General features: G+C 50.8%; 1 protein-coding gene across 10 annotated transcripts in view; it reads left to right on the top strand.

Moving 5' to 3' along the window:
• The window catches only part of LRCH3 (leucine rich repeats and calponin homology domain containing 3), a 106,265-nt gene extending 92,229 nt beyond the window's left edge, over positions 1 to 14,036 (top strand). For 5 of the 10 annotated variants that reach the window (XR_009544785.1, XR_009544786.1, XR_009544788.1 and 2 more), the window contains 3 exons: positions 595 to 672; positions 5,262 to 5,605; positions 11,444 to 11,551. Coding sequence is in view for 5 of the 10 variants with exons in the window: in XM_060172218.1 (XP_060028201.1) it covers positions 595 to 672; positions 11,444 to 11,572 (207 nt within the window). In the remaining 5 variants the exon portion in view is untranslated. Of the gene's footprint in view, positions 1 to 594; positions 673 to 5,261; positions 5,606 to 11,443 lie in introns of all 10 variants that reach the window. The other 5 variants (XM_060172218.1, XM_060172219.1, XM_060172221.1 and 2 more) reach the window with 2 other exon arrangements.
• The last annotated feature ends 2,327 nt before the right edge of the window (positions 14,037 to 16,363 follow it).

Here is a 16,363-nt window from a genome sequence, read left to right on the forward strand (position 1 = left end):
GGCTCCTCTCTTCCTCCCTCTGTTCTGCCTAACTTAAAGTCACCTTGGAACAATAGAAACACACATTTGTGAGATGCTGACAGTACACTCTAAACTTGTTTTAATAGAAGTCACACTCAGTTGTCTATATAGTCCCTGGTTGCTTTTTTTTAAGTTCTTAAAGCTTGAAGCTGAGCAGTAACAGATTGTATGGTTCTCAGGCATATTTGTCATCTGATCTTTCTATTTATTTATTCCCTTTTGTTGCCCTTGTTTTGTTGTTGTTATTGCTGTTGTTGTTGGATAGGACAGAGAGAAATGGAGAGAGGAGGGGGAAAGAAAGACAGACACCTGCAGACCTGCTTCACCGCCTGTGAAGCGACTGCCTTGCAGGTAGGGAGCCGGGGCCTCAAACTGGGTCCTTGCGCTTGGCGCCACCTGCGCTTAACCCGCCGTGCTACCGCCCGACTCCCTATCATCTGATCTTTTAAGTAACACTTGTTAATACTCTAGTCTCAAGCATTGTCTGTGAAGCAGTTGGCAAGGTTATCTTTAAAGTTTATAAGGTTTCCAAAAAAACTCTGCTAATGATGTCACTCTTTCCTTTCTCTACAGCCTAAATTAACAATCGCAAAATGTAGGCGAAATGTAGAGAATTTCCTGGAAGCTTGTAGGAAAATTGGTGTACCTCAGGTAATAAATTTTTATCTCTTTTTTTTTAAAGTTATATAAATACATTTGGACACAGTTTTCTTAAAACCTTTTAGATGAACTTAAGTATCTTACAGTCTTGTGAGACTAGCTCTGAACTAAGTAGACAACTATTAATGTGATTTTTTGTTACTGCAGGCATTCAGTACTCCTTTGAGCAATTTTCCTTAACCATTTCCCAGGACCAAAGAAATCATCCACAAATAAATATAAGTGTATTGTAGTAAATAATTAGTGCCAAGTCATTAAATATGGCTATTGTGATATTTCCCAAACACCCCACTTGCTGTCTGACTTAAAGTATCACACAACAGAACCTTTGCTTCAGAATAAAATGATCTCAGATGGAGAAGGTTGCCATTAACTTCAGTTGTTTAATACTTTGTAATTTCTGGATGTTGGAAGACAGTGAAAAGTTCCTGTGTACATTTCAGCCCCATTTTACTTCTTACTAATATCTCACATCAAAAGAGCGTAAGCACATACTATAGCAAGGAACAAGCATCAAGCAAGACTAATGTACAGGTCTCCAGCAGACCCTAGGGAGCCCACACATTAACCTCCCGCTGCCCACTGGAGGCGCTCCTGCCCAGTGTTCACCTCACACAAGCACAAGAGGTAGAGCGGAGGCACTGCGCCCAGAAGAGCTGGCAAAGCCCCGCACAGGGTGCCAGGCTAGCCCGCACACGTAGCCTTTGCCGTATACCAGCGCTTGGCAGTGTGCCTGTAGCCCGGGCTTACAAACCCGCACTCAAATCCTTACTTATTTTCACCAGAGCACTGCTGAGCTCTGGCTTGTGGCAGCGCTAGGGGTTGAACCCGGAACATCGGAGCCTCAGTCTTTTTGCACAACCACTAGAATTCTTTCAGAAGGCACCTACCAGCAGCAGTCAGCAGGATGCAGAAGCGGTTTACCACAACGCCTCCAGCTAGCTCAGTGTCTGCTACCAGTATCTCATGGGCCAGCTGCCCTACTCCTGTCAGATTTGTGCTTTGTGAGGGCATCCCAGAGAACAAGCAGGCTCAGCAGTGGTAGCAACCATGTGCAAGGGCCCACGTGTGCTGAAGCAGGTTTGCAGGTGGCTCTCTGTCTCTCTCCCTGCCTGTCTGCCCTTCCCTCCTGGTTTCTCTCTGTCTTGTCAAATAAAACAAGAAAGAAAAAAAGGCCACTGGGAGTGGTGGATTTATAGTGCTGGCATCGAGCCCCAATTATAACCCTGGTGGCAATAAAAATAAATAATAATAATTTTAAAAAATTACAAAGAAAGTGAAGGCAGGACTGTAGAAAAATGCCATTTTAGGGAGTCGGGCGGTAGCGCAGCAGGTTAAGCGCAGGTGACGCAAAGTGCAAGGACCGTGTAAGGATCCCGGTTTGAGCCCCTGGCTCCCCACCTGCAGGGGAGTCGCTTCACAAGTGGTGAAGCAGGTCTGCAGGTGTCTGTCTTCCTCTCCCCCTCTCTGTCTTCCCCTTCTCTCTCCATTTCTCTCTGTCCTATCCAGCAACAATGACATCAAGAACAGCAACGATAACAAGGGCAACAAAAGGGAAAATAAATAAATATAAAAAAATTAAAAAAAAAGAAAAATGCCATTTTAAAAGACTAGATGTATTTCCAGAGTGCTTAGACTAAAGTTCTTTCTACAACCTTCCCTTTCCCACCAAAAAAAGAGGAGAAAATGGACATTCCACATAAGCCACCCTCTCCCTTCCTTCCACCCAAGTCTGTACCACTCTAGTGGGTTCCTGTCTGTCCACCACTTCTGCTAAAAAACAGCCATTTGCCTAAAACAAAGTGAAGAGAATTCAGTGACTTTCCAGATTTGTGCATTCCAGCTAGCGTTCTTGTGCTTTTTTCCACAGATTGAAACTCTTGTCCCCTATGTCCGGGCTACCTGACCTCTATTTGACTCATACTTTTGAAACTGTAGCAGGGGACCAGGAAGTGACTCAGCTTGAGCAGCACCATCTGTTGTTGTTTTTAAAGATTTTATTTATTTATTCATGAGAAGGGGGTGGAGAGAGACAAAGAACCCGACATCTTCTGGCACATGTGCTGCTGGGGACTGAACTTGGGGCCTCATGCTTGAGAGTCCAGTGCTTTATCCACTTACCACTTACTGGTGCACAGGCATAAAGGCCTATCTGGTTTTTGCTTTTTATTGTTTTGTTTGGGGTTTGGTTTGTTTCTTTTCCAGAGCCCTGCCGAATTCTGGTTAAGGTGGTGCTGGGGATAGAATTTAAGAGTCTTTAGAGCCTCTCGCATGAAGGTCTTGTTGCAGAACCATTATGCTGTCTCCCCAGCCCGCACAAGGTCTTTCTGTATAACCACTAGGCTATCTCCCCAGCACCACATTTTTTAAAAAAAGAAGAGCAGTTCAAGAGGTAGCCTAGTGAATCAAGCTGTGGGGTGTCAAGGGTGAAGCCTACAGTCAGTAACTGACACTGACGCTCTAATTATGTCTCTCTGTTTCCCAGCAATAAGTAAACACTATTTCTTAAAATTTATTTCTTTATTGGGGAATTAATGTTTTACAGTCAACAGTAAATACAATAGTTTGTACATGCATAACATTCCCAGTTTCCCATTTAACAATACAACCCCCACTAGGTCATTCATCATCCTTCATGGACCTGTATTCTCCCCACCCACCCACCCCAGAGTCTTTTACTTTGGTGCAATACGCCAATTCCATTTCAGGTTCTACTTGTGTTTTCTCTTCTGATCTTGTTTTTCAACTTCTGCCTGAGAGTGAGATCATCCCATATTCATCCTTCTGTTTCTGACTTATTTCACTCAACATGATTTTGTCAAGATCCATCCACGATCGGGTGAAAACGGTGAAGTCACCATTTTTTACAGCTGAGTAGTATTCCATTGTGTATATAGACCACAACTTGCTCAGCCACTGATCTGTGTAAACACTATTTTTAAATATTAAAAAGAAGAAAGCGTAGAATTAAATGTTGGCCAGGAAAGTGGAGGGTAGGACTTCCTGCCAGAGGTCCGAGACCTGAGTTGAGCTCTGTTCCTCCCTCCCTCCCTTCCTCCTTCTTCCTCTCTCATTCCTAAAGAAAATCACACACACACACTCACACACACTCTCTCTCATGGCTATTAGGTTCTGTGTCCAGGGAGTATGTATGAAGGCAAACACGGCCCCTTCTCACATAGCTGTCAGAGTATTTAGCAAAGTAAATTATCAGTGAAATACCCAGGAAGGCGACTATTAAGAACCTCAGTAAGGGGGGGGCGGTCAGTATTACCCCTGGTTACATGTTACAGTGGGAAAGGTCCAGGGTTTAAGCCTCAGGTCCTCAGCTGTAAGGGGCGTGGGGCGGAGGCTTCACAAGCTATGAAGTAGGGCTGCTGTCTGTCTCTTTCCTCTTTATCTCCTCCTCCCTCTCAATTTCAGTCTCTATCCAAACAAATAAAAATGTAAAAAAAAAATTCTTTAAAAGAAAAAAAAATAAGGTTGGACATGTGAATATTCCTTTTATTATTAGCTTTTATTAAATTTTATATTTAAAAATAATGGGGTAGATAGCATAATGGTTATACAAGAGACGCTCATGCCTGAGACTCCAAAGTCCCAGGTTCAATCCCCTGCACTACCATAAGCCAGAGCTGAGCAGTGTTCTGGTAAAAAAAAAAAAAAAAAATACTAGTGAGTAGTAAACTTTTCTAACTCCAATATCTTGTGTCCTGGAGTTAGGTTATATGTTAAAGGTTATCTTCCCATTATCCAATTCAGTAATGTTTTTTATTTTCCTTCTACCAGAGCCCTGCTCAGCTCTGGCTTATGGTGGTGGAACCTGCAACTCTGGAGCCTGAGACATGGAGAGTCTCTTTGCAGAACCGTTATGCCCTACCCACCCCAGTTCGATAATGTCGTAGTTTCCTAGTTTGGGGGGCTAAGGTCCCTTCCTGCTCTAGATTCCCTTTGTCCATGTCAGTGAACTGGACTGGGCTAAGTAGCTTGGTACGGTTTCAGAGGAAGACCCAGTCACCCAGTACACCTGGCTTCTAGCTGTAACTATTCTGATTACTAGACTTGCCTCATTTAACATTTTTTTTTCATTATCTTTATTTATTGGATAGAGACAGCCAGAAATCGAGAGGGAAGGGGATGATGGAGACACCTGCATCCCTGCTTTACCACTCAAAAAGCCTTCCCCCTGCTGGTGGGGGCCAGGGACTTGAACCCAGGTCCCTGTGCACTGTAATGTGTGTGTCAAGCCATTTCTTTGTGCTCCAACACAGGCCTTTGTGTCAGTGGGGGCACCTGCGTGCAGATGGCAGCAGTCGGCCCCAGCTGACCTGAGCTAGAGCCCACTCCTGTTCACTGTGCTCTGAATGCTAAGGCTGCGGGTCTGTGCTGCTGTGGTAGTGAGGTCAGGCCGACACAGGAGTCTGCAGCCTTGCTTTTTGGCCTTTTCCCCAGGCGCCGCAAGATGTAGCTTTTACTTGCTTGAGCTGATCCTCTGTTTCCAGCCTACTGACTTTGTGTTTCTGTTTTCCTTTCCTGCTCACACCGGACACGAAATCTTTGTCCCCTTCCGACACCTTCAGCTAAGCCTCAGCGTTAAAAGAGCCGTTGAGAAGCTGCTTTCTCTCGGGGCCCGTTCAGAAGACTCCAGCTTTCCCTGTCTGTCTGTCCAGCCTCTGGGCTTTGTAGCCTCTTACTGTACTCTAATGGCAACGCTCTGTGTGCTGTACCACTGGGTGTTCCCTCTCTAGCTGGAAGACTGTGCCCTACTGACGACTCCCCACACTGCTGGACTTGGGAAGGGAGGCCGGCTCCCTACTCAGGAGGGTGCACTCATGTGGCTGTGTCTCCTGCCCACCGGACACCAGCTGCTGTCATTGGTCCGTTTTCCTGCCGGTAACCTTGTTTCTGTTACCACAGTACGAAGGTATTTTACTAATACAGCCCCGAGCCTCTTCCTAGAGTTAGAACTTTATTTATGACTTACAACTTGATTTCCAAATATCAACAAAACTCCCATCTAACCTTTTTTTTTTAACATCCAATTGTGAGTCATTATGTCTCTCCAGCATCTCTGTTCAAAAAAAAATAGTTGTGTCCTTTCTGTTTGGATGGGAAGCTCGGCACGTAGATTATTGTGTTGAACTATGCCCAGAGATGAACAGGCAAAGGTTTGCCTGCGGCTTTGCTGTCCAGATACATGGGAGACACTGATCACTGAGTCACAGCAGCCGGAGGCCCTGCAGGCTCTTCACATTTCTGTTCTGAGACACGTCCACACTGAAAACAACACAACAAGCAAATGAAACGGTGCTGACCTGGGGGTGGGGGCTTTACTGTCTTCAGACTCACCTCTCCAATTCAGCTGGAAACGGTGCTGACCTGGGGGCGGGGTGTTTACTGTCTTCAGACGCACCTCTCCAATTCCAGCTGGAAATGGTGCTGACCTGGGGGGTACTGTCTTCAGACTCACCTCTCCAATTCCAGCTGGAAACGGTGCTGACCTGGGGGGGGGGGGGTTACTGTCTTCAGACTCACCTCTCCAATTCAGCTGGAAACGGTGCTGACCTGGGGGGGGGGGTTACTGTCTTCAGACTCACCTCTCCAATTCAGCTGGAAACGGTGCTGACCTGGGGGCGTTTACTGTCTTCAGACTCACCTCTCCAATTCCAGCTGGAAATGGTGCTGACCTGGGGGGGGGTACTGTCTTCAGACTCACCTCTCCAATTCAGCTGGAAACGGTGCTGACCTGGGGGGGTTTACTGTCTTCAGACTCACCTCTCCAATTCCAGCTGGAAATGGTGCTGACCTGGGGGGGGGGGGGGTACTGTCTTCAGACTCACCTCTCCAATTCCAGCTGGAAATGGTGCTGACCTGGGGGGGGGGGGTACTGTCTTCAGACTCACCTCTCCAATTCCAGCTGGAAACGGTGCTGACCTGGGGGGGGGGGGTACTGTCTTCAGACTCACCTCTCCAATTCAGCTGGAAACGGTGCTGACCTGGGGGGGGGGTACTGTCTTCAGACTCACCTCTCCAATTCAGCTGGAAATGGTGCTGACCTGGGGGGTTTACTGTCTTCAGACTCACCTCTCCAATTCCAGCTGGAAATGGTGCTGACCTGGGGGGGGGGGTACTGTCTTCAGACTCACGTCTCCAATTCAGCTGGAAACGGTGCTGACCTGGGGGGGGGGGTACTGTCTTCAGACTCACCTCTCCAATTCAGCTGGAAACGGTGCTGACCTTGGGGGGGGGTACTGTCTTCAGACTCACCTCTCCAATTCCAGCTGGAAATGGTGCTGACCTGGGGGGGGGGTACTGTCTTCAGACTCACCTCTCCAATTCCAGCTGGAAACGGTGCTGACCTGGGGGGGGGGTACTGTCTTCAGACTCACCTCTCCAATTCAGCTGGAAACGGTGCTGACCTGGGGGGGGGGTACTGTCTTCAGACTCACCTCTCCAATTCAGCTGGAAATGGTGCTGACCTGGGGGGGTTTACTGTCTTCAGACTCACCTCTCCAATTCCAGCTGGAAATGGTGCTGACCTGGGGGGGGGGGGTACTGTCTTCAGACTCACGTCTCCAATTCAGCTGGAAATGGTGCTGACCTGGGGGGGGGGGGTACTGTCTTCAGACTCACCTCTCCAATTCAGCTGGAAACGGTGCTGACCTTGGGGGGGGGGTACTGTCTTCAGACTCACGTCTCCAATTCAGCTGGAAATGGTGCTGACCTGGGGGGGGGTACTGTCTTCAGACTCACCTCTCCAATTCCAGCTGGAAATGGTGCTGACCTGGGGGGTACTGTCTTCAGACTCACCTCTCCAATTCAGCTGGAAGTGGTGCTGACCTGGGGGGGGGGGTACTGTCTTCAGACTCACCTCTCCAATTCCAGCTGGAAATGGTGCTGACCTGGGGGGTACTGTCTTCAGACTCACCTCTCCAATTCCAGCTGGAAACGGTGCTGACCTGGGGGGGGGGGTTACTGTCTTCAGACTCACCTCTCCAATTCAGCTGGAAACGGTGCTGACCTGGGGGGGGGGGGTTACTGTCTTCAGACTCACCTCTCCAATTCAGCTGGAAACGGTGCTGACCTGGGGGGGTTTACTGTCTTCAGACTCACCTCTCCAATTCCAGCTGGAAATGGTGCTGACCTGGGGGGGGGGGGGTACTGTCTTCAGACTCACGTCTCCAATTCAGCTGGAAACGGTGCTGACCTGGGGGGGGGGTACTGTCTTCAGACTCACCTCTCCAATTCCAGCTGGAAATGGTGCTGACCTGGGGGGTACTGTCTTCAGACTCACCTCTCCAATTCCAGCTGGAAACGGTGCTGACCTGGGGGGGGGGGTTACTGTCTTCAGACTCACCTCTCCAATTCAGCTGGAAACGGTGCTGACCTGGGGGGGGGGGGGGTTACTGTCTTCAGACTCACCTCTCCAATTCAGCTGGAAACGGTGCTGACCTGGGGGCGTTTACTGTCTTCAGACTCACCTCTCCAATTCAGCTGGAAATGGTGCTGACCTGGGGGGGGGTACTGTCTTCAGACTCACCTCTCCAATTCCAGCTGGAAATGGTGCTGACCTGGGGGGTACTGTCTTCAGACTCACCTCTCCAATTCAGCTGGAAGTGGTGCTGACCTGGGGGGGGGGGTACTGTCTTCAGACTCACCTCTCCAATTCCAGCTGGAAATGGTGCTGACCTGGGGGGTACTGTCTTCAGACTCACCTCTCCAATTCCAGCTGGAAACGGTGCTGACCTGGGGGGGGGGGGGGTTACTGTCTTCAGACTCACCTCTCCAATTCAGCTGGAAACGGTGCTGACCTGGGGGGGGGGGTTACTGTCTTCAGACTCACCTCTCCAATTCAGCTGGAAACGGTGCTGACCTGGGGGCGTTTACTGTCTTCAGACTCACCTCTCCAATTCAGCTGGAAATGGTGCTGACCTGGGGGGGTTTACTGTCTTCAGACTCACCTCTCCAATTCCAGCTGGAAATGGTGCTGACCTGGGGGGGGGGGTACTGTCTTCAGACTCACGTCTCCAATTCAGCTGGAAACGGTGCTGACCTGGGGGGGGGGTACTGTCTTCAGACTCACCTCTCCAATTCAGCTGGAAACGGTGCTGACCTTGGGGGGGGGGGTACTGTCTTCAGACTCACCTCTCCAATTCAGCTGGAAACGGTGCTGACCTGGGGGGGGGGGGTACTGTCTTCAGACTCACGTCTCCAATTCAGCTGGAAACGGTGCTGACCTGGGGGGGGGGTACTGTCTTCAGACTCACCTCTCCAATTCAGCTGGAAACGGTGCTGACCTTGGGGGGGGGGGGTACTGTCTTCAGACTCACGTCTCCAATTCAGCTGGAAATGGTGCTGACCTGGGGGGGGGTACTGTCTTCAGACTCACCTCTCCAATTCCAGCTGGAAATGGTGCTGACCTGGGGGGTACTGTCTTCAGACTCACCTCTCCAATTCAGCTGGAAATGGTGCTGACCTGGGGGGGGGGTACTGTCTTCAGACTCACCTCTCCAATTCCAGCTGGAAATGGTGCTGACCTGGGGGGGGGGTACTGTCTTCAGACTCACCTCTCCAATTCCAGCTGGAAACGGTGCTGACCTTGGGGGGGGGGGGTACTGTCTTCAGACTCACGTCTCCAATTCCAGCTGGAAACGGTGCTGACCTGGGGGGGGGTACTGTCTTCAGACTCACCTCTCCAATTCAGCTGGAAACGGTGCTGACCTTGGGGGGGGGGGGTACTGTCTTCAGACTCACGTCTCCAATTCAGCTGGAAATGGTGCTGACCTGGGGGGGGGTACTGTCTTCAGACTCACCTCTCCAATTCCAGCTGGAAATGGTGCTGACCTGGGGGGTACTGTCTTCAGACTCACCTCTCCAATTCAGCTGGAAATGGTGCTGACCTGGGGGGGGGGTACTGTCTTCAGACTCACCTCTCCAATTCCAGCTGGAAATGGTGCTGACCTGGGGGGGGGGTACTGTCTTCAGACTCACCTCTCCAATTCCAGCTGGAAACGGTGCTGACCTTGGGGGGGGGGGTACTGTCTTCAGACTCACGTCTCCAATTCCAGCTGGAAACGGTGCTGACCTGGGGGGGGGTACTGTCTTCAGACTCACCTCTCCAATTCAGCTGGAAGTCCTGTTACTGTACACGCATAGGTATGTTTGATGGGGTGTGGGCGTGTGTCACAGGTGCAGTACTGGGCAGTATCTCTTCTGTGCCCAAGGCGATGGATACTTTCTCTCAGAACGCTGAATATTAAGGACAGAGAGAAATTGAGGGGAGGGATAGAGAGGAAATTGAGACACCCACAGCCCTGCTTCGATGTTCAGAAAGCTGCTCCCCTGCAGGTGGGAAACAGCTCTTACTCTGGGTCTTGTGCATAGTGACGTGTGCACTCACCCGGCCCTGCAGGGCCACTCCGAGCCTGCCCTTTTGTAAGGATAGCCAGACAGCGAGACGGTCACGCAGACGGAGCGCTTCTCACAGACTCAAGTTTACATGGTAGGTAGCTTGCCGGCACCTTGTAGCCAGTAAATACCAGGGTGTGGAGAGCTTTCCCTTTTCAGATCTTTGTACTTCTGAAGATCAGTGTCTGGTTTGCCACAAGAGTTATGGGTGCAGCTCAGGACCCGTGCCAGCCCACCATCCCTGAAGCTTTTATTTTCCACCAGGGTTATTGCTGGGCCGGCTGCAGGCACTACTAATCCATCCCCCCCCTTTCTTTTTCTTTCTTTCTTTCTTTCTTTCTTTCTTTCTTTCTTTCTTTCTTTCTACTTTCATAGAACAGAGAAGTTGAGAGGGGAGTGATAGAGAGGAAGAGAGACATATGCAGCCCTGCTTCACCACTCGTGAAGCTTCCTCCTTACAGGTGGAGAGCAGGGGCTCGAACCCAGGTCCTCGTGCATGGTAATGTGCACTCACCACCACCCAGCCCCCAAGTAATTCTTTTTTAAGAATTTATTTATTCATGAGAAAGATAGGCAGAGAGGGAAAAAACCAGACATATCACTGGTACATGTGCTGCCGGGGATTGAACTGGTGACCTCAGGACTGAGAGTCCAGCACTTAATCCACTGCACAACCTTCCAGGCCTTTCCTTTACCTGGTAACGGAGTCACAGTGAGAGAGGGAAGGACACTGCAGCCCAGCTCCACCACTGATGAAACTTCCCCGTCCTCATGCATGGGTGACATGGACGTTTCTGGCTGGGCAGCCACCCCACTTCCACAGTTGTTCTCTGTAACTTGAACTTGGTCTCTTACGGCTTCCTCCAGGCAGGGATGCACCTAAACATGAAAAGACACGCTGCCATCTCTTCCCACAGCCCCTCCGGGGCCTGGCTGCCCCAGTTTCCACTTGCAGGGTGGCAGTGCGGATTCTGGGTGGCTCTCAGTAGTCAGAGTCCTTGCAGTATGGACGTCCACAGCATCTGTGGTGTCACACACTTCAGGCTGGGGCCATCTGCTACTCGGGACTCTTGTTTCCTGCTCCACCTGCTTCTGCGCTGCTCGGACTTGGCAGGGTGGAGGGTGTGCTGTCCCTCCACGGTGTTTGTCCTTCTTCTGCTGTGTGTAGCGGTTTGCAGTGATGTGTCTGCTTGGTGCGAGTGTGGACACCGTCAGAGCCAGGTTGTTTCCTGCGTGCTGACTTTCTCATCCCGGTTGGGATAGTGCAGGAAGAACAGGTGCTTGCTTCACTCAGTGCTGCGGCATTGATACTGTCTTCTCTTCTGTCTGTGTTTGTCACGTCATCCCATTCCAGGAGCAGTTGTGTCTGCCTCAGCACATTTTAGAAGAGAGAGGTCTGAGCCAGGTCGCGGCCACGGTCCACGCTCTCCTGGAGCTCGCCCCACCCAAGCCGCAGTCGCAGCTGCAACTACCTGCTGTCTAAGGACCTCGACCCCGACCATGAGCCGGGCCAGACAAGGAGCAGGACAGCGTGGTGGCCGCCCCCAGCCGTGGCCGCACAGAGCCGTGCAGGGTCCTGAGAGGGAGCTCTGCCTCCTCTCTCCATTGTAGGGGAAGCTGTATCTGTTCCCTCTGACCTGTTGAGGATATGCTTGTTGGTCACAGATGAAGCTCAGTTCTGCCGTCACCGAGAACGGCGCTTGCACTCGCTTACCTTTGCCTGTCCACGACCTAAACTTGGAAGTTCCTTGGAATCTCCTTGCCCATCTGTCCACACGGACCACATTGCTGGGAAGATGCAGAAGCAGGTTCTCATGCCAGGCGGGGTGTCTGTTTTCCAGTCACACCTCAGTGGAGCTGTTAATGCATGACTACGTGGCTACTTTGTCTAAGCAAAATAAAGGTGATGTGTCAGGCCTGCATTTTCCAGAGAGAAGCAGATACGAGTCTCAAGCAGTATCCTGGGCTCCCGGCCACTCCCCACAGCTCCGGCCTACCAGCTTTCCTGCAGTCCGGCCCTGCCACATCCTGACGAAGAGCCAGGCCGTGGGCGAGCGGCCGGCACCACTTGATGGGGGCCTCTCCCCTCATGCCACTCTGGGAGGCCCAGGCCTGCAGGTGCTCCCTCCGGTCACCGCAGACCCAGAAAATTGATGAGAAAGGGATAAAGGAGAAACCCAGCCACTCCCGTTGCTGCGCGGCCACCGCCGGTTCCCACAGGCCGTATGGGAGCATGTGGGGCAGCTCAGAAAGGGCTCGGTGGCCTCTGTCCCAGCTTCGCCACCAGCACCTCTCGCAGGAGGCGCCCTGCGCGGGGAGGGCGCGCAGACACAGACCCAGGAGGCCCTGGGGTTCCTCTCGGTCGTCAGCGATGTCTGTGAGGAGACCAGCCGCCAGGCTTTGCTGTTGCTCACGGGTCCCGGCCTGTTGTGTGCATGTAAGCATGGTGTTTCCTGTGTTCGGGTCCGTGCGGCACCTGAAAGTGGTGGCTGGCTGCTCAGGACAGTGCTTTCTCCTTGCTTTCTGAGGGAAGTAAGCTCAGAGCACCCCCACCCTGTCCCGATGTCGGTTCATGCAGACACCAGCTCAGGCTCTCCTGAATCAGAAACCGTGTCTTTTTTTTCAATGCCGTGCTGAGGAGCACTCCCCCTGCCCAGTTTCTGCTCTTTGTTGTCAGGAACAAAGCAGGAAGACACCCCAAAGCTCCTCTCTTTTCTGTGGCTCTGCCTGTGCTCTTTATGGTCCTCTCAGGTGATGCCAAGGACCCACGAGGCCTCGCGGGCGGGGGAGCCCGACCCCGTCCCCCACCAGGCATCTCCCGGCCGTAGAGAGCCTTCCAGGCTGGTAGCCACACCCGCACCCGCACCCGCTGTGTCTGCTAGTCACCCCTTGTGTGTGTCTCTACACAAGAGGTGTTTGGTCAAAAATAGGCCTCAGGACTATCCAGATCGCAGAGGGCCACGGGAAGTGACACTGTTTGAGAGCCGGTGAGCACACGTGGAGCTTGGAAGAGAAGGGGGAGGTGAGGACAGCGCCAGCTTACTGAGTGCTGCTAACAGCGGAAACTTCACTGCAGTTTACACACAGCGTGAAACGGTATTAGTAGGTTTTTATCAAGCTGATTGAAGTTTGATCACTGTTCATCTGTTAGAAGAAATATGTGCAATTTCGGTTAATGGTGAAAAACGTATCAAATCTATTGAGTTTGTCTTTGTCGAGATGCAGAATCCATGATACTTGTCCTCAGCGTTCTGTATGTGCCTTGGGATAGATCGGAAAGGAATCTTCAGTCAGCCCTAGAGCTAAACGCAGGCAGAATGAGAGCGGCTAGGGGCTACACCTGGCTGCGGCTCAGCTCTGCCGAAGCCCAGGGACGAGTCCCCACACCCAGCAGGGCTCTGCCGGCTGAGGAGACTTTTAGGCCGCAGACTCCAAACCGATTCTCTCCTGTAGTAAGTGGGTTGGAAATGGGTGTGGGAGGAGGGGAGGACTGGGGCTGAGCACAGTTGTAACGGGGGCAGCGGGTCATTCTCCCAGCAGCCGTGGAAAAGGCCTGACAGCTGATGGAGGGTCATTGCTCTCCCCGAACCCAGCGGTGACCGGGGTGTGTGGCTATGGAGAGGCGTGTGGCGAGGTTTTAAAAGCTAAGACTGACGTGGCTGTGGGGTGGAGGAGGACGTGGATACTGAGCAATCTTCACCTGTGTATTGCCGTGCGAGGGGCTAGCACAGATCCCATTCGTTTCTGAAAACAGTGTAAACATGTAAGTAGGAAAAATGCTTTGTAAAAGTGTCCTATATTTGTATGTCTGTAAATATAACACACAAGTTCTAAATATAAATATGTCAGTATCATGTTATTTTGAATTGCCTTTATACCACCTTACCTATGGACATGAACTAAAGCCTGCAGCAGCATGAAATAAAGACAGGCCTGAAAGGTCCGTGCCTCAAAATGGTTCTCATTGGTGAGAGTGGGCGTGTCTCAGCTCAGTGGTGCCCCCATGAGAGTCCTAGAGCAAACGTGGATCTTTTTCTTTTTTTATTATTTATTTGTTTAGAACCAGAGTGCTGCTCAGCTCTGGTTTATGGTGGTGTGGGGGACTGAACCTGGGACTTCGGAGCCTCAGGCATCAGAGTCTCTTTGCATAACCATTATGCTGTCTACCCCCGCCCTCAAACATGGATCTTTCTAAGGAGATACAGGTAGCAGACTGCCTGGTGTTTGAGTACAGCAGTACACAGTGCATGGAGTGTGTGTGGCAGTCTGCAAGTTTCTCTCTGACGATTGCCTGCTGTGCTGCAGTAGAACTGAAGTTTGCCAAGACACTCTGTTCTGGGGAGGCGGGCGGTGGCAGCGGGTTAAGCGCACGTGGCGCAAAGCGCAAGGACCGGCAGAAGGACCCCGATTAGAGCCCCCGACTCCCCACCTGCAGGGGGGTCGCTTCACAGGCGGTGAAGCAGGTCTGCAGGTGTCTGTCTTTCTCTCCCCCTCTCTGTCTTCCCCCTCCTCTCTCCATTTCTCTCTGTCCTATCCAACAACAACATCAATAACTGCAACAAAAAAAAAACAAGGGCAACTAAAAGGAATAAATAAATATATAAAAATAAAATAAAGACAATCTATTCTGAATATTAAAGGGCCAGGTGTGCACCTGGTTGAGCCAAACCCCACCTGTGTGAAGACCTGGGTTTGAGTCCCCCCTCCCCACCCGCAGGAGGGACACTTCCCAAACAGTGAAGCAGGTCTACAGTTGTCTCTCTCTCTCTGTCACCCTCCCCTTCAGTTTCTCTGTCCTGTCAAATAAAAGAGGAGATGAATTTTTTATCTATTTTAAGCAAATCTATTTTAATGTTTTTGTTTGCCTCCAGGGTTACTGCTGCGGCTTGATGCCAGCACTGAATTCACTGCTCTTGGTAGTCATTATTATTATTGTTGTTATATAAGGCAGAGAGAAATTGAGAGAGGAGGGAGAGATAGAAAGGGAGAAAGACAGAGACCTGAAGACCTGCTTCAACACTTGTAAAGCTTTCCCCCTTCAGGTGGGGAACAGGAGCTCGAACCCAGATGCTTCAGCACGGTAGTGTGTACGTTCCTTAACTGGTGCGTGACTGCCGGGCCCCCAAAGTAAATGTTTTATAAGGCTGATTTATCTTGACATCAAATGTGCCATCTCCAGAGACGTGGGTTAAGCCTTCAGTAAGGACTGTGAGTCAGCGCAGCAGCTGTGGGACATGGTGTCTACTGTGGAAAGTCTTTCCCTGGCGGCGGTGCAGTGGGTAGAACACTGGACCCATTGTGTGCGGTCCAGCGAGGCCTCTGCTCTCAATACAGAAGGAAAGTTTCCTAAAACTGCTTTTTTTCTAACTTTTTCTTTTTGGTGTCATCTTTATTTATTTATTGGATAGAAACAGCCAGAAATTGAGAGGGAAGGGGATGATAGAGAGAGAGACCTGCAGCCCTGCTTCACCACTCGCAAAGCTTTTCCCCTGCAGGTAAAGCTGCTTTTCCAAGGAACCTTTGCTCCGCATTTTTCTCCCCTTTTGTTGCCCTTGTTGTCTTTTGATTGTTGTTGTAATTATTATTGTTGTTATTGATGTTGTCGTTGTTGGATAGGACAGAGAGAAAATGGAGAGAGGGAGGGAAGACGGGGAGAGACAGACAGACACCTGCAGACCTGCTTCACCCCCTGCAGGTGGGGAGCCGGGGGCTCAAACCGGGATCCTTCTGCTGGTCCTTGCGCTTTGCGCCACGTGCGCTTAAGCCCCTCATCTTTTTAATGTGTGGCTTGTATATCCTAGTATTTTATTTCTTCCTTGTGTTATTACTTGTACTCAGCTATTTTTCAGAAGAGGAGTTACGGGAGCTTATCCTGTGTATCCTGTGTATCCCACACCACCAGCAAAAACACTACTGCGGGCAGAAACTGACTTCACAAACATCAGCTGGTCTCTGTTTTTGCCTCCAGGGTTATAGCTGGGTTCCTGCTGGCACTACAGACCCACAGCTCCTGTCCTGGTGGCCTTTTTCCTTTATGTATTTGTTTTCGTTTTATTGGACAGGACAGAGAGAAATTGAGAGAGGAGGGGAAGATAGGGAGGGGTAGAGTCAGAGACACCTGCGGACCCGCTTCACCGTTCATGAAGCTTTCCTGCTGCAGGTGCGGAGTGGTGGTTCGAACCCGGGTCCTTGTACTTGGCAATGTGTGTGCTTAACACGATGCACCACCAGCAGGCCCCACACACATCAGCTTGTAAGACTACTAACCGCTAAC

The sequence above is a fragment of the Erinaceus europaeus genome, chromosome 14 (assembly GCF_950295315.1).
Source record: "Erinaceus europaeus chromosome 14, mEriEur2.1, whole genome shotgun sequence".
NCBI lineage: Eukaryota > Metazoa > Chordata > Mammalia > Eulipotyphla > Erinaceidae > Erinaceus > Erinaceus europaeus.